This window comes from Sciurus carolinensis, chromosome 7 (genome assembly GCF_902686445.1).
Source record: "Sciurus carolinensis chromosome 7, mSciCar1.2, whole genome shotgun sequence".
Classification (NCBI taxonomy): Eukaryota; Metazoa; Chordata; class Mammalia; order Rodentia; family Sciuridae; genus Sciurus; species Sciurus carolinensis.
In genome coordinates, this window is record NC_062219.1 from 14,495,721 (window position 1) to 14,522,125 (window position 26,405).

The following is a 26,405-nucleotide window of genomic DNA, read 5'->3' on the forward strand; positions in this document are numbered from 1 at the left end:
TGCCATGGTGGTGACCTGAGTGTTTTCCACTCTGTCCTGCCACAGCTGGGGAGGGAACTGATGTTTTAAGCTGGGGAGTAGCATGATACTTTTTCAATCCTAAAGCATTTTACCACAAAGACAGCTATGGGGAGTATGGGACAAGGGATGGGGCAAGAATTGGTGGCAGGGACTCCGTCTAGGAGCAGCTGCAAAGGCCCAGTGAAAGAGGAGGGCACGTGGGCAAGGGAGCTTACAGAGATGTGGGGACGATACTGGGATCTCCTGGGAGGTGGAACTAACAGGATTTCATTATGGATAGAAGGATAGAAAGGGAGAGAACAACCAAAGATGTCCAGAGTTCTGGATTCACCATCTGAGAGGGAGGTGGTGGCATGTACTGTTTGAAAAAATGGTTGAAGGAGAAGTAGGTTGGACAGCAGCCGGGGCAAAGTGGGCATGGGGTAGGAATCAGGAGCCCATTTATGGGTAGAATAAGTTCGAGATATCCAGGTGGAAATTTAAAGGAGTTAATTGGGAAATAGTATCTTAAAGGGAGATCTGGAGCAGATATGAAATATATACAAAGTCAAATATGCATTTGTACATTCACACATGTATCTATATCATTGAGATGTGCAAATGGATGGATGGATGGACAGATGGATGGGTGGATGGGTGAAATGAGGTTACTTGTCAGCTATGCAGTTGAAGTGTCTTAAGTTTAGCAGTATCATTGACACAGTGGTACATGGAGTAACTTTTTTTTTTTTTTAATGTTCTCTAGTTATTAAATGAAGAAGTACTGAGTCACAGCAGCCTGCTGGAGACCATTGAAGTTAAAGGTGCAGGCATGACAGAGCACTATGTCACCCAGTTAGAACTCCAGGATCTGCAGGAACGATACCGATCCATCAAAGAGAGGGCCAAGGTACGGCTAACCAGGCTCCTGGAGACCCACCCAAGCTGGAGGTTGTGAAGCAGTGCTTATTTCAAGACTCCCTGGTGTTCAGTAATGACAGCCTGTGAGACCAGATAGAACAACAGAAACAAAATGAACTTTAATATATTAGAAGTATCACTGACAAAAAACAAACAAAAACCTTCAAAATAGTTTAAGCATATGAAAATTGCTAAAGTAAAAATAACATTCACTAAAAATTTCTAGAGATGTAAAATATTACATTTCTACAGATGTAACAATTTGACAAACATTTGTGGCAGTTTCCTAATGAAGAATTCTGAGTGCTGTGGTCTATCTAGAGGTGAGAGTTTTGTAAAGTAGGAAATAATCATCATAATATTTATCATTCTTCCTATAGAGCTCATAAAGAAAATTAAAACACTTTTAAGAACACAACCTACCTCATTTGACAGAGTTCAAAAAAAGTAAATCCATAGGGAATCCAAATTCTCATCTAAGGCAAAATATAAAATTTTCAGTTTTCATCATTAACAATAGTGTACTTTTATGAAATATAAAAATTCTGTATAATGTTTCCCAAAGAATTCAGAGATCAGGGAATTAATTCAACAAGCTGATCTTAAAATTCATTTTAATTCCTGAAATATTAATTTTCTATTTTGTAAATAAACCTTAAAGTCTTACTCTTCTAGGAAATCTTTCATATTCCAATGATTTAAAAATTGTGCTTTTCTGAAACTCCAAAAGTGAATTCGTAGGGCACTTTGACACAATTCATAATAATGCATTTCTTCCTCTCTAAATTATTCCGAATGCTAATCACAGGAAGTGGTAACCAAATCTGAAAAACTGGTTCGCCTGCACCAAGAGTATCAGAGAGACCTACAGGCCTTTCAGGTGTGGCTGAGACAAGAACAAGAAAAGCTTGACCGATACTCAGTTCTCGAAGGTGATACGCATACCCATGAGACAACCTTGCGGGACCTTCAGGTAAGATCTACATTATCCTAGAACAAAGATTCTTCCTTCTGAATGTGAAATTATTATTTTGAGCAATAGGAAGTTAATGTGACCTTGAATTCCATAGATAGTTGATGCACATTAACTGCAGTCCTAGATCGCTTGAATGAGAGCACTCTGGGAGTTTGGTAGTAAATGTCAGTTGAGATCATTTTGTGGGCAGTTTAGACCAGCAGGAATGGCTGTTGGCCCACGCAGCCCACTACCAGGGTGGCCCCTGACAGGAGTGGCCAGAGATCTAGTTTATGGTGTTGACTGGCAGTCCTGCTCGTACATCCCTAAAAGAGAGCCTCAGATGTGAGACACACACAGGAATCGATGAAATGCGATGCTGCCTTAAGACAAACTGGAGGAAGTGTCTTGGGCAATCTGGTTTCAAGAACAGCTTCCATATTGCTGAGGATATCGGCCCAGGGTCAGAGTTGTACAAGGAACTAAAAGAGCTAGAAAAGTTATTGGCACTCAGGCAAGTGGGCTGCAATCCAGGGTGAGATGCCAGACATTGGGGAAAGTGGTAATAACCCTTCTACTTAAATACTCCTTCAGTGTTCATTGAACACCTAACAGAATGCAGATACCTCACTAGTTACTTCAGGTAAGAATGATTGAGTTATTAAGTCTGCCTTTGAGGAACTTGCAATCTGGTAAGTAACACAAACCCATAGGTTGATAGCTATAATAATGTGGTAAGGCCAACTATAGACTAATGCAAGGGATCTTACGGTGGCATCAAAGAGAGGGTCCTTAATTTTACTAGGAGAGGTGAGTGGAGTCAGCAGCATGCCCCAAGAAGGAGCTCCCAGAGATACATGGTAGAGATTTGGAGAAGAGCCAATGAGATCACTCCATGCCCCATCAGCAGTATGTAGCAACTTCCCAATGAGATGTCAGGCAGGATTAGAACTACTTCCTAATTGGGCAAGATGTCCCTTCAACTTAGACAAGATGGAAAAGCAGGGACTCTCAAGGTTATCACGGGTATACACGATTTTATTTCTGTTGTGTCTCAGTGTTATATAATGTCAGGAGAACAAGGTTTGGATAACAAGTTTGAACTCTGATCCTTGGTAGGACCTGCTCCATTAGGTGACTTTAGACCAAAGAGAACCCTGACAGTTTCAGCCAAAAAATATCTGGTTTAGTCACAAAATAAACAAATAGAAGTTAGAAGAGTCACAATTTCATGTGCTTGCTTAAGGGACTTATTCATCCTACCTTGAAAGAATAAGATGTCCTGATCCTCCAGGCTTAGCTTGAGTGCTGTTGACTGTTTTCTCTGAATAACCTTCTCTGCACTTCACCCTGGAGAGGCAAAGGCTGGACTCCTGAGGCTTCTGGGTAGGAACTGGGCCAAAAAGTTAACAGAAGTTTCTCTTGTTTCTGGTCAGAAGAAAATATTGCACTTAGGTCAGATTAATGTGGCCCAAACCTAACTCCAGTCCCAGGCCTCTCAGGCATTAATTCTGAACGCTGCCTCTTTTGAGTCGTTACCTGTGTTCAAAGGATGGCGGACACAGGTGTCGGAAGCAGGGGTGGAGCACGCTCATGCTCCAGAGCCAGGCAGGCAGAGCTTCTTCAGGCTCCTGACATCCTCCTCCAGTGGTGCAGACCTTAGGCATGAGTTCTATTGCATAAACCAAAGCCCTCATCTGTGTCATAGAACCTATACCTACATTTGAATATTGAACTATTCCCTTGTCAGCGTAAATACTTGAAATATTGGAAACATGAGAATTTGCCTTAGAGAATGATGATTTCATAGATAAAATTATTTTATCAAATATGGGAAGGGTAATACATTGGGAAGATTTAATAAACTAGAGCAGGGATCAGTTCACTCCAGCCCCTGCCTATAAGGTCTGTGTTTTAAGGAGTCTTTCTGGCTCTCCCCCACTACCCTCCTTGATGTGCTATCTGCAGCTGCGTAACTGCTACACTAACAAAGTGGTTGTCCCACAGATCAAAAGGCCCACGGAGCTTAAAATGCTTACTATCAGGTCCTTTGCATAAAAAATTCACTGACCTTGAATTAGGAAAAAAGGTTACTGAAAACTACATTGGAAAAAGTCTAAGAATTTTGGAGCACGATTGCTGTATTTGTGGCCATTTTGACGACTGTCTACCATGCAGATTGTACTTCTGTTTCCGTGTACCCACACGTTCACATTACACCATTTTAGAAGTGACTTTATATCTGAAGAAAAATGTTCTATTAGTTTGAAACATTTGAGATTGTTTTATTTGCTGTAAAAATGATCAGATATCAGCAATTTCAAATGGTTCTATGTAATAAAAAGAACTTCTTTCTTAATACCATATTTTAACCAAATATGTTGGTACCTTGAACATTCTGGGTGGGATTCGACTTAACTTCTTCTACTGTAGATGATCATATCAAAAGATTTTATGGATTAAATGTTTGTATGGCTAGAAATAAATGTATTTAATGTTGCTTTGCCAACATCTTTAAGGATACCAGACTTTTACTTTCTTAAAAAGTTTATGCTACCTGCAAAGTTCAGTATGAACTAAATCTTAGAGCTTATGCTCTTTGGCAATTTGGGGCTTATGCCTGGGCAACGGAAATATATCTGTACCTGGAACACCTGGTGGGCATGTGTGTTGAGCCAACCTCCCAGGTTTGTGTGCCTCCAGACCCAACTTTTCTTGACCACAACATTCCCTAGAGTACAGCTCTGGCAAGGAGCCCTCCTTAGCAAAAAAAGGACCCATTGTTCCTTTCTCAGCCACAAGTGTAGCACTGGGCTCACTTAATGTCACATACCAGGCCTGAGGCTCTTTAAGCTAATTATGAGCCATAATGAAAGTAGGTTATTCTTTTAAATAATAGTCCTTTAATCATATCATGTATGTTTTGATTGGAAAGTCAACTATGGTACAAATCATCATTCTATTAGATAAATTCTCTTACATCTCATATTTCAAGTATTTATTTCAGAAACTTGATTGGAAAAAATTGGGGAGTGCTCTGTGTTGATGATTGAAAAAATTTCAGCCTCTTTTTCTAGACTTGGAAAACAATATTCAGTATTTGGTGCACATACGTTTTTATAACTTGGAATAAAGTCATTTATTTCTGGTGTGAAGTTCAAGCTGGTCCAGTTGGCTTGGGGGAGAGGACATAGGTTGACCCCGAGAAGCATGAGATATGAGTGATGAGTGACAGCCATGACTTTGGTCCTCAGGAGCTGCAGGTGCACTGTGCAGAGGGACAGGCACTGCTCAATTCCGTGCTGCACACCAGAGAGGACGTGATCCCATCAGGCATCCCCCAGGCAGAGGACCGGGCGCTGGAGTCGCTCCGGCAGGACTGGCAGGCTTACCAGCACAGACTGTCTGAGACCCGGATGCAGTTCAATAACGTAGTGAACAAACTGAGGCTGATGGAGCAGAAGTTCCAGCAAGCTGATGAATGGCTGAAAAAAATGGAGGAGAAAGTGAGCCTCAGGACTGGGCGTCAGTCTAACCGAGCAACCAAGGAGCTACAATTACATCAGATGAAGGTGGGACTCGTGGAAGTTTCTCATCCTTGTCAAATCAGCAGTTGTCTTGCAAACTTTGTTCCGTTAAAATATTTAGCAACTGTTTGTCCAGGGCTTAGAGGTCACAAAATTAATTTCTGCTTAACTAGATATTTAAAATAAAGGGCCATTCTTCCACCAGTTATTCTGTCAATTAGTCTTTGCTAGAATATAATTTGATAGAAATATTTTGAATTTTCTTCCCATATATTCTTACCTTGCTTTGTAAAAGTACATAAATGATAGTAAGATGATTATTTGAGGTTTTGTTTCTAATATGAGATTGTTCCAATATGGTATATTAATACTTTAATATTGATCTTATTCTAATTTTTATGCTACTTCCATGCTCACATCTAAAATAATGCATATGCCTTGGGATTTTTTTCCATGATTCACCATTTTTAAAACTGAGGTAGATACAACAGAAGACGTAAAACACATATATCACTTTGCTTTTTAAAAATCATTTGAACTAATATGGAGATTCCTTAAAAGACTAGAAATGGAACCATCATATGACCCGCTGTCCCACTTTTTGATATTTATCCTGAAGAACTAAAATCAGCACACTATAGTAAAACATTCATATCAATGTTTATAGCAGCACAAATCACAACAGCCAAGTTACAGAACCAGTCTAGGTTGCCCATTCACAGATGAATGGATGAAGAAAATGTGTTATGTGGGCACAATGGAGTTTTACTCAGCCATAAAGAAGAATGAAATTATGGCATTGCCAGTAAATGAATGGAGCCACAGAAGACCACGCTAAGTGAAATGAGCCCAACTCATAAAGTCAAGGGTTGAGTGTCTTCTCTCACATGCGGAAGCTAGAGAAAAATAACGGAGAAAAAAAAGAGCTGGAGGAGCCTAGGAAAATAGAAAGGAGTTCAGTGGAGCAAAGGAAAAGGATAGAGAAAGAGAGAAAAGGATGGGGAAAAGGAAGAACTTCAGAATAAAATTGATCACATTATGCTATGGACGTGTGTGAATACACCACAGGGAACTTCACTTTCTGCATATATAGAGCACCAACTTTAAAAAGCTTTAAGTTAATAGAAGGAAGACCAATAGAGCAGAGTAAGGGAAACAGGGTGGGGAAAGGGAAGAGAGAAGGGTAAGAGGAGGCACTGGGGACTGAAATGGAGTGAATTATATTCCAGGCATATATGATTATTTCTAAATGAACCTCCAATATTATATATGACTAAAATACAGTAATAAAAATGTTTTAAGAAGAGTGCAAAAAAGGTTTTTGAACTGAGGTATGATACATGCAGAGAAGTACCCAAACTTAGAAGCATACAGTTTTTAATTACATCTTTGCAAAACAATTGTTCACTAAGATTATACGACACATTCTCAAAACTATGACTTGCAGTATATTCTAAACACATGCTGAAATCATGCTTTATCAAGAAGATACACATAGGATTTGTCTTAGTCAACAAAGGAGGTGGTGATTCTTTCCCTCTGCCTCTTTGGTCATTTCAGAAGTGGCACGATGAGGTGGCAGCACACAGGGATGAGGTGGAGGAAGTAGGCGCCCGAGCACAGGAGATCCTGGACGAGAGCCATGTGAACAGCAGGATGGGCTGCCAGGCCACGCAGCTCACCTCCAGATACCAGGCCCTGCTCCTCCAAGTGCTGGTCAGTGCCTCCTCCACCACCCCAGAGGCGCCAGCCGGCCTCACAGCCCCCCTGGCCTTCCCCTCCTGAGCCTCCATCCAGTGAGATGCCCGTTGATCCACAGAGGCCCTGACCCCTATCTTTCATTTGTGGTTCAATTTTCTCTTTTCTTTCCCAGGAACAAATAAACTTCCTGGAAGAAGAGATCCAGAGTTTGGAGGAATCAGAATTCTCTCTCAGTTCCTATTCTGATTGGTATGGCTCTACTCATAAAAACTTCAAGAATGTGGCTACTAAAATTGATAAAGTAGATAAAGCCATGATGGGGAAAAAATTGAAGACCTTGGAGGTAGGCACGCATCCTTCAGGTTTGTCTCTGGTTTACCTTTCTCCCACCACCTGCTGCCCTTTTCCCCTGTGTCCATGTTGAAATGTGTGTTCATCCTGACCCCACGTGATTGGTGACCCTTGATTCTTCATTTCACTCGAAGTACAAGGTTATATGCTCTTTAAACCAAAAGCTGGCTTTTAGGTATTTGTGATGTGATGTCATCTAAATGACATACACATAGCCACCCACAATGTCTTAAACTAAATTCCAGTTTGGCACTTGAAAATTAAGAGAGAAAAATATTGATCTCAAATTCATGAGCTGTTGCCTTAACAAAGAGTTTTAACCTAGACCTCTGGGAGGCTGCTGAGAATAACCGCACCCTCAAGTGTTTTTAAAGTTTCTGATTCAGATATGATACATTGATCAAGACTTTAAAAACCTCTGTTAAAATAAAGAGGTTTCTGATTCCTGACAGCTCAGACCTAGAAATAAACTTCAGAAATTTATTTTAAGGGGATATAGGTGACCAAAAATGGAACTCAAAAGCCTTTTAAGAAGAAAGAAACAAGACTGACTATATTTGCTTCCTATTCTCTGTCTTTCACAGGTTTTGTTAAAGGATATGGAGAAAGGTCACAGTTTGCTAAAATCAGCCCGAGAAAAAGGAGAGAGGGCTGCGAAGTACCTGGAGGACGGCGAGGCAGAGACATTAAGAAGAGAGATCCATGGCCACGTGGAGCAGTTGAAGGAACTGACCAGCACTGTCCGGAAGGAGCACATGACCCTGGAGAAGGGTCTTCACCTAGCAAAGGAATTCTCAGATAAATGCAAAGCACTGGCCCGGTGGACCGCAGAATACCAGGAAGTCCTACTCGTTCCTCAAGAGCCCAAAATGGAATTATATGAGAAGAAAGCTCAGCTCTCTAAATACAAGGTAGTGCCTGGCTGCCATGGGCAGGTGTGGGTGGAGGGCATGCAGGTCCCAGTGGCAGGGAGGCGATTCCAGGTGTGCGTCTCCCAGACGGGTGCTAAAAGCATTCCTGACTGGACTGTTCCACTGGTGGCCAGTGATGCCATTGCGGTCAGTTTATTTAACTAAATACTCTGCCTTGGAGCTATTGTTGCACTTGGGAATCTGATATCCAAAAGTTTTTATCAGTTTATTGATTATGACAATCAATATATGGAGACTTTTTCTAATAATGTGACCCAGGTGTATGGATCCTCCAGATAAATCTGCTGTCACCAGGACCCTGTACCTATAGATTTTATCTGTCCCCTATAAAGGCTTTTATTCATCCTTTGGTACCCAAATCCTGGAAGCTGGCCTGTGGTAAAATGAAAATGAGGTATATTTGAAAAAAAAAAATAAGTTCTACCTAACCAACTTTAGCTAAACACCTCAGAAATTTTTGAAAAAATATGTGATATAGGTACAGATATTTCATCTGCTCAGATTTTTGGAGCAAAAAATTGCAAAGCTTGTGTGTAAATACTTTGTGTTTAAAGACCTGAATGATTTAGTGATGGTCTGTAAGAATTACAGTGTTATTACCTTAGCACCAAGCTTTGGAAGCTTATGCGAACATCTCCAACCAATATGTCTATTTCTATGCCGAACTCCCTGTCAAGTCTGGCAGCTTCTCTTTGAAGACACCATGTAAGAACCGCAGCCCTGCTTCCTCCCCCACCCCCACACCAAATCCCTGATATGTTTAAATAGCACTTTTGGTCTTTCTCTCAAAGGTTGAGGCTGCAATCTGTCTCCATAATGCCACATCCAAACTAAGCTGGAACTGACTTTGTGACCTCGAAAACAAAACAAAGTGGGTCTCACTCCATTTTATGTTTTGTTTTCTTTTGTAATTTTTTTTTTTTCTCTGCTGAAAGGAATGAAGCAGAAACAAAAAGAATAGAAATGATATTAAATTTAGCCAAATGTAATTTTTTTCGGTGCTTTCTTCTCCACCTTTGAAGGACTGTCTGATGTCCTGCTCTCCCTCCGCACCCTGTTTTAAAACTGTGTTAGCCCTGATCGGCCATTCTGTCTTTGATGACTTAGACTTCCTATTCATAATGTATATACCAGGTCTTCCTCTGAGATGGGTCATGCTAAGCAGGCTGCAGGAATGTATGCATATCCATCTTGTGCACATCAGTGAACTGGCTCTTGTTTTCCTTTCTTTTTGGTTCAAGTCCCTGCAACAAATGGTGCTGTCCCATGAACCATCAGTCAACTCGGTGAGAGAGAAAGGCGAAGCTCTTCTGGAACTGGTGCACGATGTTACCTTAAAGGACAAAATAGATAAACTTCAAGGTGATTACCAGGAACTGTGCAGCATGGGAAAGGTAAGAGGAGATCAGGGATTCAATAATGGTGTGTACTTCCCAAAATGTGAGCCTTAGCTCCTTTCTCTCTGTCAGATTTAAGAACCAGCATAGGTAGGAATTTTTCTTTTGTCAGATGATCATTTAAATGGCGTAATGGCTATTTATTTTTCCCTTTCCTGGTAGTTTTCTTTTTGCTTATTTATTTATTGTTTTGGAGCTGGGAATGGAACCCAGGGCCTTTCATATGTTAAACAGGAACTCTATCATCGAGCTACATCCCAGCTCCATTCCTAGTCGTTTTCTGATATAATTGGCTCTGCCTACCCTATGAGTTGCCCTGGGTTTTTTGAAATACAAAACAGTTTTGCGTAGGTTTTTCTCTTAGAAGTCATCTCTAATGGCACTTGGTTTCATAGGATCATGTCCTCAGTCTGGAGGCGAAAGTCAGAGACCATGAAGACTACAACAGTGAGCTCCAGGAGGTAGAAAAGTGGCTGCTGCAGATGTCTGGCCGGTTGGTGGCACCTGACCTTCTGGAGACCAGCAGCCTGGAGACAATCACCCAGCAACTGGCCCACCACAAGGTACCCCTGTCGTCTGAAGAGCTGACCACAGGACACTTAACCACCCTGCCTGCGTGTGTGTGTGTGTGTGTGTGTGTGTGTGTGTGTGTGTATACACATGTGTGCATGCATGAACATTCAGGTATAGCACTGGATTATGACTGTACCTAAAGAATCAAGTCTGAGTCTGACTGTTGAGAACAGTTGGACTTGATACTCAGCTGAATCAATGAAAATTAAATCCTGTCACTCAACTTCTGACCTGATCGTTGAAAAGACAGTGATATTTCCAGCTTATCTCATAATTGCTGAAATAGTCACTAGAGATGATGCTCATGAAAGCATTTTGTGAACCACGAAGTACAACACTGAAGTGAGGTATTCTTACCATTATTAATATGCATTTCAGTAATTACATGTACTGGGTGGCCTGTGGTCACAATTTTATGGAACAACTTATTGGTGATCTTAATGGTGATCTGATTTAAGCCATGATGTAGTCAACACCTGGCAATGTGCCCTAGGAAAGTCAGTTAACCTCTCTAGGCTTTAGCATTCCTATTAGAAGAAGAGGTTTGTTGAACAAATATGAAGAGAAGAGCAATTACCGTCCATGATATATTCCGTTAGGCATGCGGAGGTCTGGCTTGGTAGATGGTTGATCCCTTCAGCAGCCTCATGAGGCAGTATTTTTTTCCAACTTGGTTCTTCTCATTCAGGTGTATGCAATCCAGACCCAGCATGCTGAGGGACCCCTGAAGTTTCCCTTAGGTATATTAATGTATCAACCCAGGCAAGCCTATGTTGGAATGTGTCACTTGTCTTTATCTTTGTATAGCTGGGTAAGGAAATTAAAACCTGATTTGAAAAAGTTGACTCCTCATCCCCAAATGATCTATGAGAATGTTCACTAGAGAACACATGTGAGCACAGTGGTGTGAGCTAGATCCAAGAGAGCTTTGCCTGAAGCTGGGGGGCTCTGCCAGTGACTACTGTGTTACCTTGAGTGTGTTCTGTACAGTCTCTGTGCTTCAGTCTCCCATCTGTATGACAATAACAATACACATTTATTGGGGCTTATACATAATTCTGGGACTATAAGAAGTACTAAATAAATGGTAAGTATAAGTCAATTTTTATTAATATAAATATTAGATGCAAGTTAGATACTATGTAAGTTAATTATTAAATAATTATAGATATTAGATTATTAATTAAACTAGGTTAAATAAGGGCTGGGGATGTACAGTGGTAGGGCATTAGCCTAGCATATGTGAGGTTCTGGGTTCAATCCCCAGTACCAAAAAAATAGATTAAATACTAATTAGATTGTTTTAGATACAACTTATACAAGAATTATAATTGGTAGATTTGACAAATGTATGGATCTCCTGTTATCTGTTAACAATACTGTGGAACAGATCTCTCTGGGACCAGCCATGAACATACTCTAGTCCCTAAATTACTTCTTCATTCCCTACCGAAGTATCCCTACAAAAATATATGTGCTTTTTCTATTATTTGTTAATATGTAACCAAGATAATTGCAATACTCTTTCAAAAACTTTATTAGATAATGAAATTAGTGACCCTAAACTTTCTTTTGATGAACAGTTTGTTTCAAACTAAAACTAAAATTATTAGAGTTTTATATTTGTTTCATTGTTGCAGGCAATGATGGAAGAAATCGCTGGTTTTGAAGAGCGTTTAGACAATCTTAAAATTAAAGGTGACACTTTGATCAGCCAATGTGCGGACCACCTGCAAGCGAAGCTGAAACAGAATGTGCGTGCTCACCTGCAGGGTACAAGAGATAGCTACTCGGCAATCTGCAGCACAGCCCAGCGGGTGAGCACCCCAGAACGTTCTAGGACAGTGACGAATTATGGAGAAGGGATGTGTAGCCTACCAGTTTTCACAAATAGAATTGATGCCCAAGTCCTTGGGAAAGTGTTGATGTGTTGCCAGACAGGAAATAAGAGGACAGTTTTCACAATATCTGTGTGAAAATTAACATCATATATTTAATCAATATTACTAACTGGTGAATTTCAGACTTTCAGTTTTATACAATCCCTTTATTCCAATAATCACAAAAAACTTCTTGAGAGTTCTTTTGATTTTGTTTACTTGCACACATCAAAACTTCCTTCTAACTTGCAATTTATTCTGTAACCCTAGAATAAATGTATTTCATAATTTTCACAATCATTTTTTGTGGTTCTACGAAGCCTGGGTTCTGCTCTAATTCTGATATTGTTATACATTAGTTTAGAAATTGAGAAAGGGAGTATCAGGTTTGAGTTATACTTTCATGGGTGCATTTTCTCTAAAACACAGTCCTGAATGTTCTAGAAATGCATTTAAGATGGGATGGAATTGTTCTTCTAATAAAAACATAGTATAATAAATAAATTGCTTTCTACTATTTAAAAATTTTTAAATGGTGCTACAAAGATGTTTTTACAAATTATCTAAGGCTTTCCATGTGTTTTTACTACTGGGTTAGCCAGTAAGAACTGGTGAGATAGAAGGATAGGGGAAATGATCTATGTTCATCATGATAAAAAAAAAAAGGAAAAATAGGTCCTAGTTATATTAACTTCTAAGACTTTCAAAAAGTTAGGAGCAAAAGAGGGTAATTGCAAATGGACAGAGTGGAGGAAGGAGAGAGAAGGAAGAGGTGAGAGGAGGGAAGTGGAGCTTCCTGCTGAGCTCATTCACTCACTCATTCTGCAGGGACACCCAGCCCTGATTTCACAGCAGGCATTTTCTTTGCATTAGGGATACAACTTTAGTTTTCAAAAAACACTGGTAACTGTTGGAAAGACAAACCTAATTTTTAAAAAATGTAAAAAAGCCAATAAACCTCCAAGAACATAGTCAACTCCGGACTCTGTAATTAGAGTTTGAAAAGATGACAGAGTACATGGCACCTGTCCTTTTAATTTCCGTTTAGAATAAGTATACATAAGGGACAGACTCAGTGTCAGATGCAAATGATGGATTTAACAGATGTCATAGAAAATGGCAATCAGTTATTAGTTCTGTTGTATCAATAATGAAAAAAATGCTGGTCTAAGTTCATTTTTTATTTTCTTTTTTCCTTTTCTTTTTTAATAGAATAGTTTTCTCAGAAATCATAAGTATATTTCATCTTGATCTCAAGGATAAATATATAGAATCATTTACCAATATCTTTTTGAATGAAGTGAAATCTGGTTAAATGGTTATGGATTGATTAATTAGACAAAGTAGGAATTATTCTGGATTATTGTGGTTCTGGAACATAACCTCTAAGACAAAATGAGGGCATGAAACCACCTTCTCTCCTATGTTATAATTTAGTTCCAATTTAACCCTATCCCTATGTCAGAAGGATCGCATGATGAAAAATACTGTTTATTTTTTCTTAGGTATTTTAATTTTTACTTTCAGTTCCTAGCTTAAATAAACAGTGTGATAGTTATACCATAAGGAGAAAGCTGAAGAAAGCTCTGACTTGTGTCGATGACAGTTTACTTCAGTGACTTTGTGCATCCTAACACATTGCATACTTACCTGGACACTGCCCACGTGGTCTCCCCCTAATTAACACATTACATTGTGATGTGTGGATCGAGAAATGAAAAACCAGGGTGTCTATTCTATTTTGAAGCATTTTAGAACATACACAACTCACTTCAGAGACGCATGTGGTATTCAGGGGTGCTGGGCAGGAAATGAAGGTCGGTTCGTGGACATCATTTAATTCCAAGGGTATTAGAACACAGGGAGCAGCACTCACGCCCCACGTGACTATTGTTTCAGGTCTACCGAAGTCTGGAACATGAACTTCAGAAGCACGTCAGCCAGCAGGACACCCTGCAGCAGGGCCAGGCCTGGCTTTCTGCAATCCAGCCAGACTTGAAGCCCAGCCCGCAGCCTCCTCTTAGCAGGACAGAAGCCGTTAAGCAGGTAGTAGACTCTGCAGGTTTGTTATTCTTAGGAATTATTCAAACATTCACTCAAAACAGATTAAGGGCCTTTGTGCTGGTGCCAAGGATTATAGAAATATAGATAAGGTATGATTTGGCTCTAGCTGAGTTTATGTTCCAGGCAGGAAGATGGATATAATACTAATGTATGGACCTCACAGAGGAGAGGGATATGGGTTCTGCAACCAGAGAGCAACTCCAAAACCTGATCTGTGTGGTAACTTACATCTAAGTCACTTACTTTCACTGAGTCTTAGTTTCCTACTGTGTGAAGTGATGATTATGAGTACAGTCATTTTTCAGTATCTGCCGAGGGTTGATTTCAGGATCCCCATGGATATCAAAATCTGCGACTGCTCAAATCCCTCACATAAAATGGTGTCGTATTTGCATATAACCTACTTACAGCCTCCCATACACTTCACTTCATCTCTGGATTACTTATAATACCTAATGCAATGGAAATGCTATGTAAATAGTTGTTACATGCCATTGTTGGGGAAACAATGACAAGGGAAACAGTCTGTACATGTTCAGTAAGTATCCAATTTGTTTTTTCCCATAGTTTTTGATTTGCATTTGGTTGAATCTGTGGATGTGGCACCCTCCCACACAAAGGGCCAACTTTATACATATTTCTGAAAGTTACCATGAAATTCAAATGTCATATCAAAAATGAATGTAAACAGAAAAGCAATGCTAGCTTCTCCCACGGAATTTTTTTCTTCACATAAACAAGGTGCTTTAGTAAGTGATTACTGAATAAAGAATGAATGGAATGTTAATTGTCGCTATGTGAAAGGAACATGGGGCAAGCTAAAAATTGTACTGCTGAGAATTCATCAGATTATGGCAGAAATATTTTTAAAGGGTTTTCACTAAGCAGCTTTTCTATGTAGCATTAACTTTGTGGGAATATATTTTAGAAGAATTTTGTCATAAAGGTTATTGCTTCCAGATATGAATTAATGATCTTAAATAATTTAATTTTCTTACCACTGAGATTTATATAATACATTTATTCATTTAATCCCCACAGAGAACACATCTACTAAATTCATCCCCAAAGTATTCTTTCTGACTTAAACGATTTACATTATTTAAGTCATGAAATGTTCACATAAGTTCACCTATTATACTTTATAAAGAGTGGTTTCAGGAAGAATGAAACACGTCTTTCTTTGAGTCAAGGAAAATGACTTAAGGACTATATTCTGATTTTTTTTCACTAGTCTGAGAGCTTTCTTGAGTCATTCCTTGTCTTGTGGCTCTTTATTACCAATGTATTTTTATTCAGAACAATCCAGAACAAAGCTTAATCTTTCTCCTTTGTTATCAAAGCAGAAATAAAAGGGGTAAAATTAGATATTAATCCCAATAAGTTTTTGGTAGAACAGGACAAGATTCATTCTACTTTCTAGCATCAATTACAACCACAGGTAGATACTGATCCTTTCTGAATTCCAGCTAATGTGGCCCCTCGGTGCACCACCCCTGCCTACAGCCTCTCAAAATGGTTTGCCCCTCTCTTGAAAGCAGCTGGGGAAGGAAAGCAGAGGTGGTGGAGACACATCTGGATCTCAGATGCACTAACTGGGAAGAAGGGATTGTTTCATTTTGTTTCTGGGGCACAGTCTTTGCTCTGTTGCGATTAGTATTTCCCTGGACAGCTACTGTGTTCATGACAACCGAGCAGGCTCTTAGTGGTTGGCTAGTGTACCTGGGTGACTGGAGATTGCCGCCACTCAGGACTTCAAGCACAGGCAGCCTGGCCCGCAGCCTTTGACTGGTACCATCACAATGGCCATGGTCCCAGGATGCATTTTGCCTCCCCAGCACTCCTCTGGGTAGAACCCTCCATGAAGTGACAACACACTCCACAAGACAAGGGAATGACACATGACTTGATTCCATTCAGTGTCATGTGATCTAATATGGCATTAAATGTGAGTTGGGGGATGGGGAAAATATGATCAGATGAACCTTTGAAGTTAATTTTAGTAAAATTCCTTTGCAACTGTTTCAGCACTGATGATTTATGTCCTGTGTCCAGTGCTTTTGGAATTAGGTCAACTATATAAATCTCAGAACAAACCATTATTCCTTTAAATTAAATATATTTATAAAAATTAAATCCTAACGTCTTATACTCTTCTCATTTGCAAAAGTTGCTGGGGACACATAACTGTCTCTGGGTCATAGGTTCATGATGTGCACGCTGGTTAGTGACTGATGATAGTACTTGGAAGTGAAGGTGCTACTTCTGACTTAAAGGGAAATAGATTCGTGTTTGTTTTACCTCCATGAGAATGGTCTGTTCAGGGAGTTCTTGGTGTATGAAGGAAAAGATACTGAGATGAGAATAAAAAAATCAGGCCCCATTTTTGACATCTTAGATTTGGAAAATCATCTAACGTTTCTCTTGCAGGCTTTATGCCATACAACTTGTGGTCACTATTGCTTTGCTTCCTTCTCCCTATTTATGGAGTGACCAAGAGTCGCTTCTCACCACCTCAGCCCCCACCATCACCTCATGGCTTATGATAGGCTGGTCATATAAGTTGTTTTATAATAAAAAGTCCTCTTTTCTTAATCCAGGGGAACTAGAGCAGTGGTTCCTGACTGGGGGGAGGTGGTGGCTTTGCTCCCAGGGGACATTCAGCAATGACGGAACACATTTTCAGTGACAATAATTGGAAGTAGTGGGGGTGCTACCACCACGTAGTTGGTAGAAGCCACAAATGCTGTTGAACATCCTGCGTGTACAGGGTGCTACCACAAGGTAGTTGACCTCACATGTCAATAGTTCCAAGGTCAAGAACCAGGCCTCTGGCCTAGAGGCATGAACCTAGAAAACTGGGATGTATGGTAAACTCCTAAGATGGCCTCCGTTACTTGGCCCTTGCCTGCCTCCCTGACCTCTGCTCCTGCCTGTTCACTCTGCTCCAGCCTCAGGGCTTTGCATTCGCCGTCCCCCTGCCTGGAATGTTCCTTCCCTGTGGTATGGCGTGTGCACAGGGGCCCATTTCCCGGAGGAGTCCTGGAGGTGAGCCCTGGGCGAAGGAGCGTGCTTCCTTCTTGCACTCATTCCCCTCACCACCTTAACAGTTCTACCTGGTGTTCAGCACCACCAAAGATGGCAGGATATGTTTGTTTGTTTGCATATGATGTCTCTCTCGGATTGCAAGTTCTATGAGAGCAAGGGCTGTGTTTCGTGGCCAGTGTCTAAAATACAGCCTGCCTTGACTCTAAGCACCTGCAAAGAACACATTTCTCTGTGCTTCCATGAAGAGATTAAAGATCCACCTGCAGAAGCCTGCTTTGGGCTCATGGAAATGAAAGAATAGGTGATGAACTTCCTGAAGAGAAAAGAATCCAGTCTGTGTTTTTGCTTCCAAACTCACTCTGCTCATGGTCTTGTCCTTAAGATATGTCAAAGCATGTTCAGTAGCAGACGAGAGCAGGGTATGCCTTCTTTCTCTGAAATGCCAAATAAGTGTGAAAGTGAGCAGAGAACCTGGATAAATTGAAGTTGTGTCTGGCTCTCCCCCTTTCCTAGACCACTCGGATATCTCAAATTACAATGAGAAACAGCTGGTGGACAAATAGACCCGTCAATGTGTTTGAATTCTCTCCCGTGAGCCCCTAACACATATCATGGCAATAGTGAAAACACTAAGCATAGCAAGATTAGTTTTGAAATGTCAATTAAACATTAGCAGTGATTCAAATATTTGCTCCCTAAAGAGTGCACACATCTGTTCCACCCTGACAGCTGCCTTTTTGCAGGTCAAACACTTCAGAGCTTTGCAAGAACAGGCGAGGACCTACTTGGATCTCCTTTGCTCCATGTGTGACTTGTCCAACTCTTCAGTGAAAAGCGCAGCAAAAGACATTCAACAAACAGAGCAAATGGTAACGAAATTAAAATTGCATTGGCTTGTCTATTTTATTACATTCTCTTGCTTGAATGATAAGTGTGGTTTAAAGAGCATATCTCTTGGGTAACTCTTTTTGGTGCTCCTATAGACATTATATTAAATAGATATTTCAACTTCAATCAAGTCATAGAATGTAAGCACACTGACCTGAGGACACACAGCTGAACCCATTGGTTCCATTCAGCTGCTACCTTTAGCCCCTTCTTCCTCTCTACTCCATTCTTTCTCTCTTCCTGTCTTCCCATGCCTTATGTCCTTTTCTCCTTTCCATCCATTTCTTTAGGTAATACTTAAATGAAGGGCCTCTTGACCCTGGCTTTAATAGACCCAGGATGCCAAAGAGCATGCCATCTGTCACAATCCTTCTGACTTGTTGGTAATGGCCTTCAGTCGTGTTGAGGATTCTAAAACTGTGTCTGCCATGAGTTAGCAGTTCCCACCATAGCAGACAGAGGGCAGCACGGAGTCACGTGCTCACCACCAGGGCCCCTGCAGCTGTCAACACCTCCATGCAACACTTTCAGGAACAGGAAAATAAGGCTTGCTTTTTGAACTTATTAAATATTCAGAGAACAATCGGATGATCAAAATCAAAAATATCTTAAAACAATAAGTGTTTCCTTTTTCGTAGTAAAATTAACCTGTCTTCAAAGTCTTATGAAAGATATACAGCTCATATTTTTAATAGAAATGATTGATTAGAACAAATAATACAATTTCAAAAATCAGCAGAGTGAATCTAAAGAAATATCGGAAACATTAGCAACTCAGAGTTTTGCAAGGTGGGAAAATGCACAATAAATAATAATATAAATGTTTGCTAGTAAACCTGAATACCAAATTTATGAGTCAAACAGGTGTGTCTACTGAAAGACCCAATGTGAAAAACCATTAACACAGCTTTAGAGCTAATAAATTGTTGAAAGTTTCTTGGAGCTTCATAAAATTTTATGATTTTCATAAAATCATGTAGCATAACTCTTGGTCATTTAAATTTTTAGAAACTCTAAATCTAAAAGAAAATCTGCTTTTTTTAAAGCAACTAAAAAAGTGCTTTTGGGGTTTTTCCATGTGTGTACATGCATGCACACACATGCCTGTGTGGCAGGCTCTGCACTCAGACCAGTTGAGGAATTGCCATTCTGGTTCATTGAACACATGCTCCTATCTATGGCTGCTGACTTGTATAACCCTGTGTTTTCTCGAGATTGAGCAAAGGCTGGTCCAGGCACAGAGCTTAACTCAGGGCTGGGAAGAAATCAAGCACCTGAAAGCTGAACTCTGGATTTATCTTCAGGATGCTGATCAGCAACTGCAGAATATGAAGCGGCGGCACTCTGAGCTGGAGCTCAATATTGCACAGAACATGGTTTCCCAAGTAAAGGTGGGAACTGATTCGTCTCCAGAGGAGATTAAGGAGGCCAGGATGGTGGAAAGATGAAATGTATTAAACATGCTCACTTCAGTATACCTTGGTATCTGTTGATCCTTAAACATCATTTCCATTACTTAAGGAATAAGGGAGAAGTCAAACAGCCTTCCTTTGGTGCCAGGGACAGACTGATCAGAAAGTTGACATTCATAAGTTAGATGAGGTGGTGGCACCTGTGATCCCACAACTCTGGAGGCTGAGATGGGAGGGTTACATGAGCCCAAGAGTTTGAAGCCAGCCTGGGCAACAGAGTGATGTCCACCTAACTCAACAAAGAAAGAAAAAAGAAAGAAAGCAAACATTCACATATACTTTCATCAGGAGACATTCACCCTATACCTTCATCCTGAACTAAACAGCTGTCATGCAGCCTGCAGAGCCAGAAGGCTCTGCCGCTAAGCAAACAGGAAGCTGAATTTTTTTATATTTTCATCCCAATATTGCTAAAACTGTAGGATAATAAATGTATCGATTAATTAAAATATAATAATATCAATGTAATTTATATTATGTATGATTTAAACTATCATAGAACATTGTTATACCATATTCACTTGATTGGAAGGATGAACTTTTCTACCAACTCTAAGACTTATTTTTTCTTGATGTCAGTGAGTTATACATATATTTTACTGGAACATTGCAAATGCAGACCAAAGAATAGGGATCGCATAAATTAGATTTCCTTTTCTTCCCCAAAAGTGTGAACTTTTAAAGATTTATATAAAACTGAGATCTCAGTTCAAAGTAAGATACTTTTCATTTTTAGTGATGATAAGATTGCTTTACATTAATCAGTGTTTCTTTAAACTTCTCAAAATAACACAATAGAAGAAATTAGCACAGTTACTATGATTCCTATACAACTGGGAATCTGTGTTCACAAAGAGGTAAAGTGCATTTCAGATTAGCTCCAGTTTTTTCATATGAAAGAACTTAAAATTGCTTAGAGTCATCATGTCTACATTTAACTCTGATATTTGGGAGGGTCCATCACACCTTACCTACTTTTTATGGTTTCCTTTAGGATTTCATGAAGCAACTGCGATGCAAAGAGGCATCAGTGGGCACCATCTTGGACAAGGTGAATAAGTTAACAAAAAACCAGGAGTCTCCAGAACACAAGGAAGTCAGCCACCTGAATGATCAGTGGCTGGATCTGTGCCTTCAGTCTGACAAGCTGTGCTCACAGAGGGAACAGGACCTTCAGCGGACAAGAGATTACCATGACCGCATGAACATTGTTGAAGCCTTCTTAGAGAAGTTTACCACGGAATGGGATAGCTTGGCCAGGTGACAGGCACTCTCCCTTGGGCCACCGTAATGCTAAATTAGAATTTTCTTAATTTCTGTAAATATTTAAAATGTCTTATTTGCTTTTAACATCATTGTCTACCATTATTGATATTGGCAAAACATCACTGAGAACCTAACATTGTCATATAGCTATAGACTCACAACTTCCTAGGTTAATATTAATTACTTGTGGGCAAAAAACAAATGTTTTGATATTTTGAAAACAATATTGCTTTTCTCTGTCACTTCAAAGAATATTCCAAAGACTATGGTAATCCTCTGTGACCTTATGAAATGTTTTAAGAATATTTCTAGTTTCGTCTAATTACCAGTTGTGGAGATATCATCTGTGAATTCATGAAGTAAACACTTCTTGAACTTGTGTGCTCCAGAGATTTCTCTTCAAGTCTGTAAAGTAATCTACATGAGTCAGTCAGGATTGGTTGTATTCTGGAAATTAGTGAACAATCAAAATTCACTTAATTTGTGTCCTTTGAGATTCTGGAGTGATTGAACCTCTCTCAGCCTTTTTGTTTGAAATATAAGAATCTTTCCCACCACACACACCATTTTGTTATATGAAAACCTTTCTCACAGTTTTTTTTGGGTAATACTAGGGATTGAACCTCAGGATTCTTTTCCCTGACCTACATGCCCAGCCCCTTTTTTATTTTTTATTTAGAGACAGGATCTTACTAAGCTGCTTAGGGTCCCACTAAATTGCTGAGACTGACTTTGAACTTGGTATTCTCCTGCCTCAGTCTCCCAAGCCATTGGAATTACAGATATAGGTTACCACATCTGGTTCCAACACTTGATCACTATTATTAAAATTATTAAAATTTGTACTTCTGTCAAGATTTGTAAGCTCATTAGAATGAAACTTGCCAATATTATTCTAGATGTCGTTAAATCACTGTGGGGTTTTTTTGTGTGTGCTTTCTTATTTACTTTATTGTGCTATTTTCTGGTTTGTTTACCTTTCCTTAATGGTCAGCACTTTACTGACCATTTTTCTCTGGGACAAATACAGTCAATAGTAGCAAAAACAAAATGGAAAGAAAAGCCACACACATTTCTGGCTCCTAGTAGGCCTACAAGTGCCTCAGATCTATTGTGTCCAACACAGATCTTACCACACTACCTCCCAACCCCAGCAACTCATGTTTCAGAGCTGATTATTTTGTAAATGAGATTATAACATTATACTTTATTCTATATGCTGTAATCAAGAAGAAGAAACTTCTTCTTGTTTTACACTTACTTTTAAAGACTTTTTATATTTAAGTACATACCTGTACGAAAATATCTAAGTACACAACTGAGTAGCTCTAGGAGCAATTGGTCAAATTTAACAGTGTACCCTCTAGCATGTTCTTCCATTGGATCATTGGATCTTATGCCACTAAGTACAGAAATTATGAACCACTTGTTATTTTTTCAATGTAATTTTCAATTATTTAGCAATTCAGTGTGTCTTAATGTTTACTATTACACAGATCACCTAGAGATCTGGTTGCTATGCAGATTTTGCATAGTTGATAAGAGACGGAGGAAGCTCCAAGCATATGATGCACACCTGTAATCTTAGTGATCCCAGAGGGTGAGGAAGGAGGATTCTAAGTTCGAGGCTAATCTTGGCAACTTTGTAAGATCCTGTCTAAAGTTTTAAAATTAAAAGAAAAAGTGGGCATTTAGCTCAGTGATAAAGCACCCCTGGGTTCAATTCTCAGTACCAAAGTAGGGGGCAGGGAATACTTATGGCAGATGTGATTGGAAAAGGAGCGTGGAGAAGCACCTAAGAAACTTAATTTGAGTCAACTTCTGATATAGAAATAGATGAATGAGACTTCTATTCCATGCTAATTATAGCTCCTCTGTCAATAACCTTAAACTGAGTACTCACGATGATCCTAAGAACATCCACTTAAAGAAAATGGTGAAAGGTAATTCAACATGATGTGAAGTACATTGCTCTCATATCTTTCCATATATTTTCAGATCTGATGCAGAGAGTACAGCTGTCCACCTGGAAGCTTTGAAAAAGTTAGCATTGGCATTGCAGGAGAAAAAACATGCCATCGAGGATCTGAAAGATCAAAAGCAGAAGATGATAGAGCATCTGAATTTAGATGACAAAGAACTGGTCAAAGAACAGACGAGTCACTTCGAGCAGCGCTGGTTTCAGCTGGAGGACCTTGTTAAAAGGAAAATCCAAGTGTCCGTCACCAACCTGGAGGAGCTAAACGTGGTGCAGTCCCGATTCCAGGAACTAATGGAGTGGGCAGAAGAGCAGCAGCCCAACATTGCTGAGGCCCTAAAGCAGAGCCCGCCTCCTGACATGGCTCAGAACCTCCTCATGGATCACCTGGCCATCTGCAGTGAGCTGGAGGCCAAACAGATGCTCCTGAAATCACTCACAAAGGATGCCGACAGGGTGATGGCTGATCTCGGCTTGAACGAGCGGAAGGTGATCCAGAAGGCACTCTCTGATGCACAGAGGCACGTGAATTGTCTGAGCGACTTGGTGGGCCAGCGAAGAAAGTACTTAAATAAGGCCTTGTCCGAGAAAACCCAGTTTCTCATGGCCGTGTTCCAGGCAACCAGCCAAATTCAGCAACATGAGCGAAAGATTATGTTCCGTGAACACATCTGCCTATTACCAGATGATGTCAGCAAGCAAGTTAAAACATGCAAGAGTGCACAAGCCAGCCTCAAAACCTACCAAAATGAAGTCACGGGACTTTGGACCCAGGGTCGCGAATTAATGAAAGGAATCACAGAGCAGGAAAAGGGCGAGGTGCTGGGTAAGCTCCAGGAATTGCAAAGTGTCTACGACACTGTTTTGCAAAAATGTGGTCATCGGTTACAAGAACTAGAGAAGAATTTAGTCTCGAGGAAGCATTTTAAGGAAGATTTTGATAAAGCTTGCCACTGGCTAAAACAAGCAGATATTGTTACATTTCCTGAAATCAATCTCATGAACGAGAGCACAGAGCTTCATTCACAACTGGACAAATACCAACATATTCTTGAACAATCTCCAGAATATGAAAATCTTCTACTTACACTCCAGAGAACTGGGCAGGCCATGTTACCATCGCTGAACGAGGTTGATCATTCCTACCTGAACGAGAAGCTCAATGCTCTGCCCCAACAACTTAATGTCATCGTTGCCTTGGCTAAGGACAAGTTCTATAAAGTCCAAGAGGCAATTCTTGCTCGGAAAGAATATGCTTCCCTGATAGAGTTGACCACCCAGTCTCTGAGCGAGCTGGAAGATCAGTTCTCGAAGATGAGGAAAGTTCCCACTGACCTGAACGCTGAAGAGTGTCTGTCTCTTCAGGAGGGCTGCAGAGCCCTGCTGGGAGAGGTGGTGGGTCTCGGGGAGGCGCTGGATGAACTGAACCAGAAGAAAGAAAGTTTCCGCAGCACAGGTCAGCCTTGGCAGCCAGACAAGATGCTGCATCTTGTCACCATGTACCACAGGCTGAAGCGGCAAACAGAACAAAGGGTCAGCTTATTAGAAGACACCATGAGCGCTTACCAAGAGCATGAAAAGATGTGCCAACAGCTGGAGAGACAGCTAGAGGCTGTGAAAACAGAGCAGAACAAAGTGAATGAGGAGACTCTGCCCGCGGAGGAGAAGCTCAAAATGTACCACTCCCTGGCAGGAAGCCTACAGGACTCAGGGATTCTGCTCAAGAGGGTGGCCATGCATCTGGAGGACCTTGTTCCACAACTGGATCCCTTGGCTTACGAGAAAGCCAAGCAGCAGCTCCAGTCCTGGCAAGAGGAGCTGAAACTCCTGACCGCTGGCATTGGTGAAACCGTGGCAGAGTGCGAGAGCCGAATGGTGCAGAGTATCGACTTTCAGACGGAGATGAGTCGCTCCCTGGACTGGCTGCGCCGGGTGAAGGCTGAGCTCAGTGGACCGGTGTGCCTGGACCTCAGCCTCCAGGACATCCAGGAGGAAATCCGAAAGATCCAGATCCATCAGGAAGAGGTGCAGTCCAGCCTGAGAATCATGAGTGCCCTGAGCAGCAAGGAGAAGGAGAAGTTCACGAAGGCCAAGGAACTGATCTCTGCCGACCTGGAACACACCCTTGCTGAGCTTTCCGAGCTTGACCAGGACGTTCAGGAAGCCCTACGCACCCGGCAGGTGGGTAGGGGAACACCTGCACTCTGCTCATTTGTGAACCAGTATGAGTGTCCTTTCCAGTGGGCTTGCTGGTCAGCATTGCTTCCTTCAGTATTTCTTTCTTGATACTATGCAGAATCATCTTTAGCAGTGACTGGAAAGGCTATTTTTATTGCTTATTACATGCTTTTCATGTCGTATGGGTTCCGCATGGACTTCCCTTTGTTTATTTTTGTGTAATACCTCAGTGATCGCTCACCTTTAGGAGAGAGAATACATGATGTTAATAATAGAATTCACAGCAGATTCAACCAACCTCGGACAGAAAATACCTTTTAAAATTCTGAACATGTACAGACCTTTTTCCTTATCATTGTTCCCCAAACAGTATAGCGTGGAACTATTCACATAGCATTCACACGGTATCATGTATTATAAGCAATCTAGAGATGATTTAATGTATATGGGAGAATATGCAGAGGTGGCATGCAAATTCTATGCCATTTTATAAGGACTTGAGAACCTGCAGATTTTGGTATCGGCAGAGGTTCTGGAACAGATCCCCATAGAGACCAGGGAGGATTGTATTAGGACATAGATAAAATTGATTAATAGTGACTAGTGAACAATACCCATTCTAAACAATGTGAAACCTGACATTGGTAAGATAGTGCTGGTTGGAGAGTCTCCCAATTGAGGGGGGCAGATGGTTAATGGTGCAGCCCTACCCCTGATGCTGGATCTGATTTTTCTGTGTGGTGTCCTGTTAGTTGACCTCTTGACCCCTTCCTCAGGGCAAAGTGCTTACCTCCCCTGTAGCACAGAGGAAGCAAGGCTAGAATATCCATTCATGATTAGGTTACTAGGGTTCTTGTCTTGGAGACAAGAAACAGAAATGCCGCCTTATGAACCTTCCCAAGTTGACCTCCTAATATGGCTTACTCTGGGCCTGGCAGTGCTATGCATTTGAGAATAAGAAGAGGAATAACAGTGTCCAGAGGATTACTTCCTTTAATCCCCTGCCCTCTTTTTCCCCCACATCTGTCCTCAATCCCTCAGATTCTAGGAGATTTTAATCAAACACTTAGGTAAAAGACAACTTTCCTCAGGATAACATAGCAGTCATAGCCTTGGAGTAATGTCAGGGTATTAATTGCAGCTATTTGATTTGGAGTAAATTAATTATGTCCTTTAAGTCTTAGTTTTCTTGCTGTGGCAGAGGAATAATAATGCCCCCTCATTAGTTGAATCTTCCTGCATAGGGTCTGATGGGAGGTAGCCCCTGAGGAATT

At 40.6% G+C, this 26,405-nt stretch overlaps 1 protein-coding gene across 14 annotated transcripts in view; it reads left to right on the plus strand.

The window, feature by feature from the left end:
* Window positions 1–26,405, plus strand: part of Syne1 (spectrin repeat containing nuclear envelope protein 1) — a 443,098-nt gene that overhangs the window by 249,084 nt on the left and 167,609 nt on the right. For all 14 annotated transcript variants that reach the window (XM_047557257.1, XM_047557256.1, XM_047557258.1 and 11 more), the window contains 14 exons: window positions 767–910; window positions 1,730–1,894; window positions 5,131–5,448; window positions 6,964–7,119; window positions 7,277–7,447; window positions 8,040–8,366; window positions 9,629–9,781; window positions 10,180–10,347; window positions 11,998–12,174; window positions 14,137–14,283; window positions 18,093–18,218; window positions 19,452–19,628; window positions 20,704–20,969; window positions 22,974–25,134. In XM_047557257.1, the coding sequence (XP_047413213.1) occupies window positions 767–910; window positions 1,730–1,894; window positions 5,131–5,448; window positions 6,964–7,119; window positions 7,277–7,447; window positions 8,040–8,366; window positions 9,629–9,781; window positions 10,180–10,347; window positions 11,998–12,174; window positions 14,137–14,283; window positions 18,093–18,218; window positions 19,452–19,628; window positions 20,704–20,969; window positions 22,974–25,134 (4,656 nt within the window). The remainder of the gene's footprint in view (window positions 1–766; window positions 911–1,729; window positions 1,895–5,130; window positions 5,449–6,963; window positions 7,120–7,276; window positions 7,448–8,039; window positions 8,367–9,628; window positions 9,782–10,179; window positions 10,348–11,997; window positions 12,175–14,136; window positions 14,284–18,092; window positions 18,219–19,451; window positions 19,629–20,703; window positions 20,970–22,973; window positions 25,135–26,405) is intronic.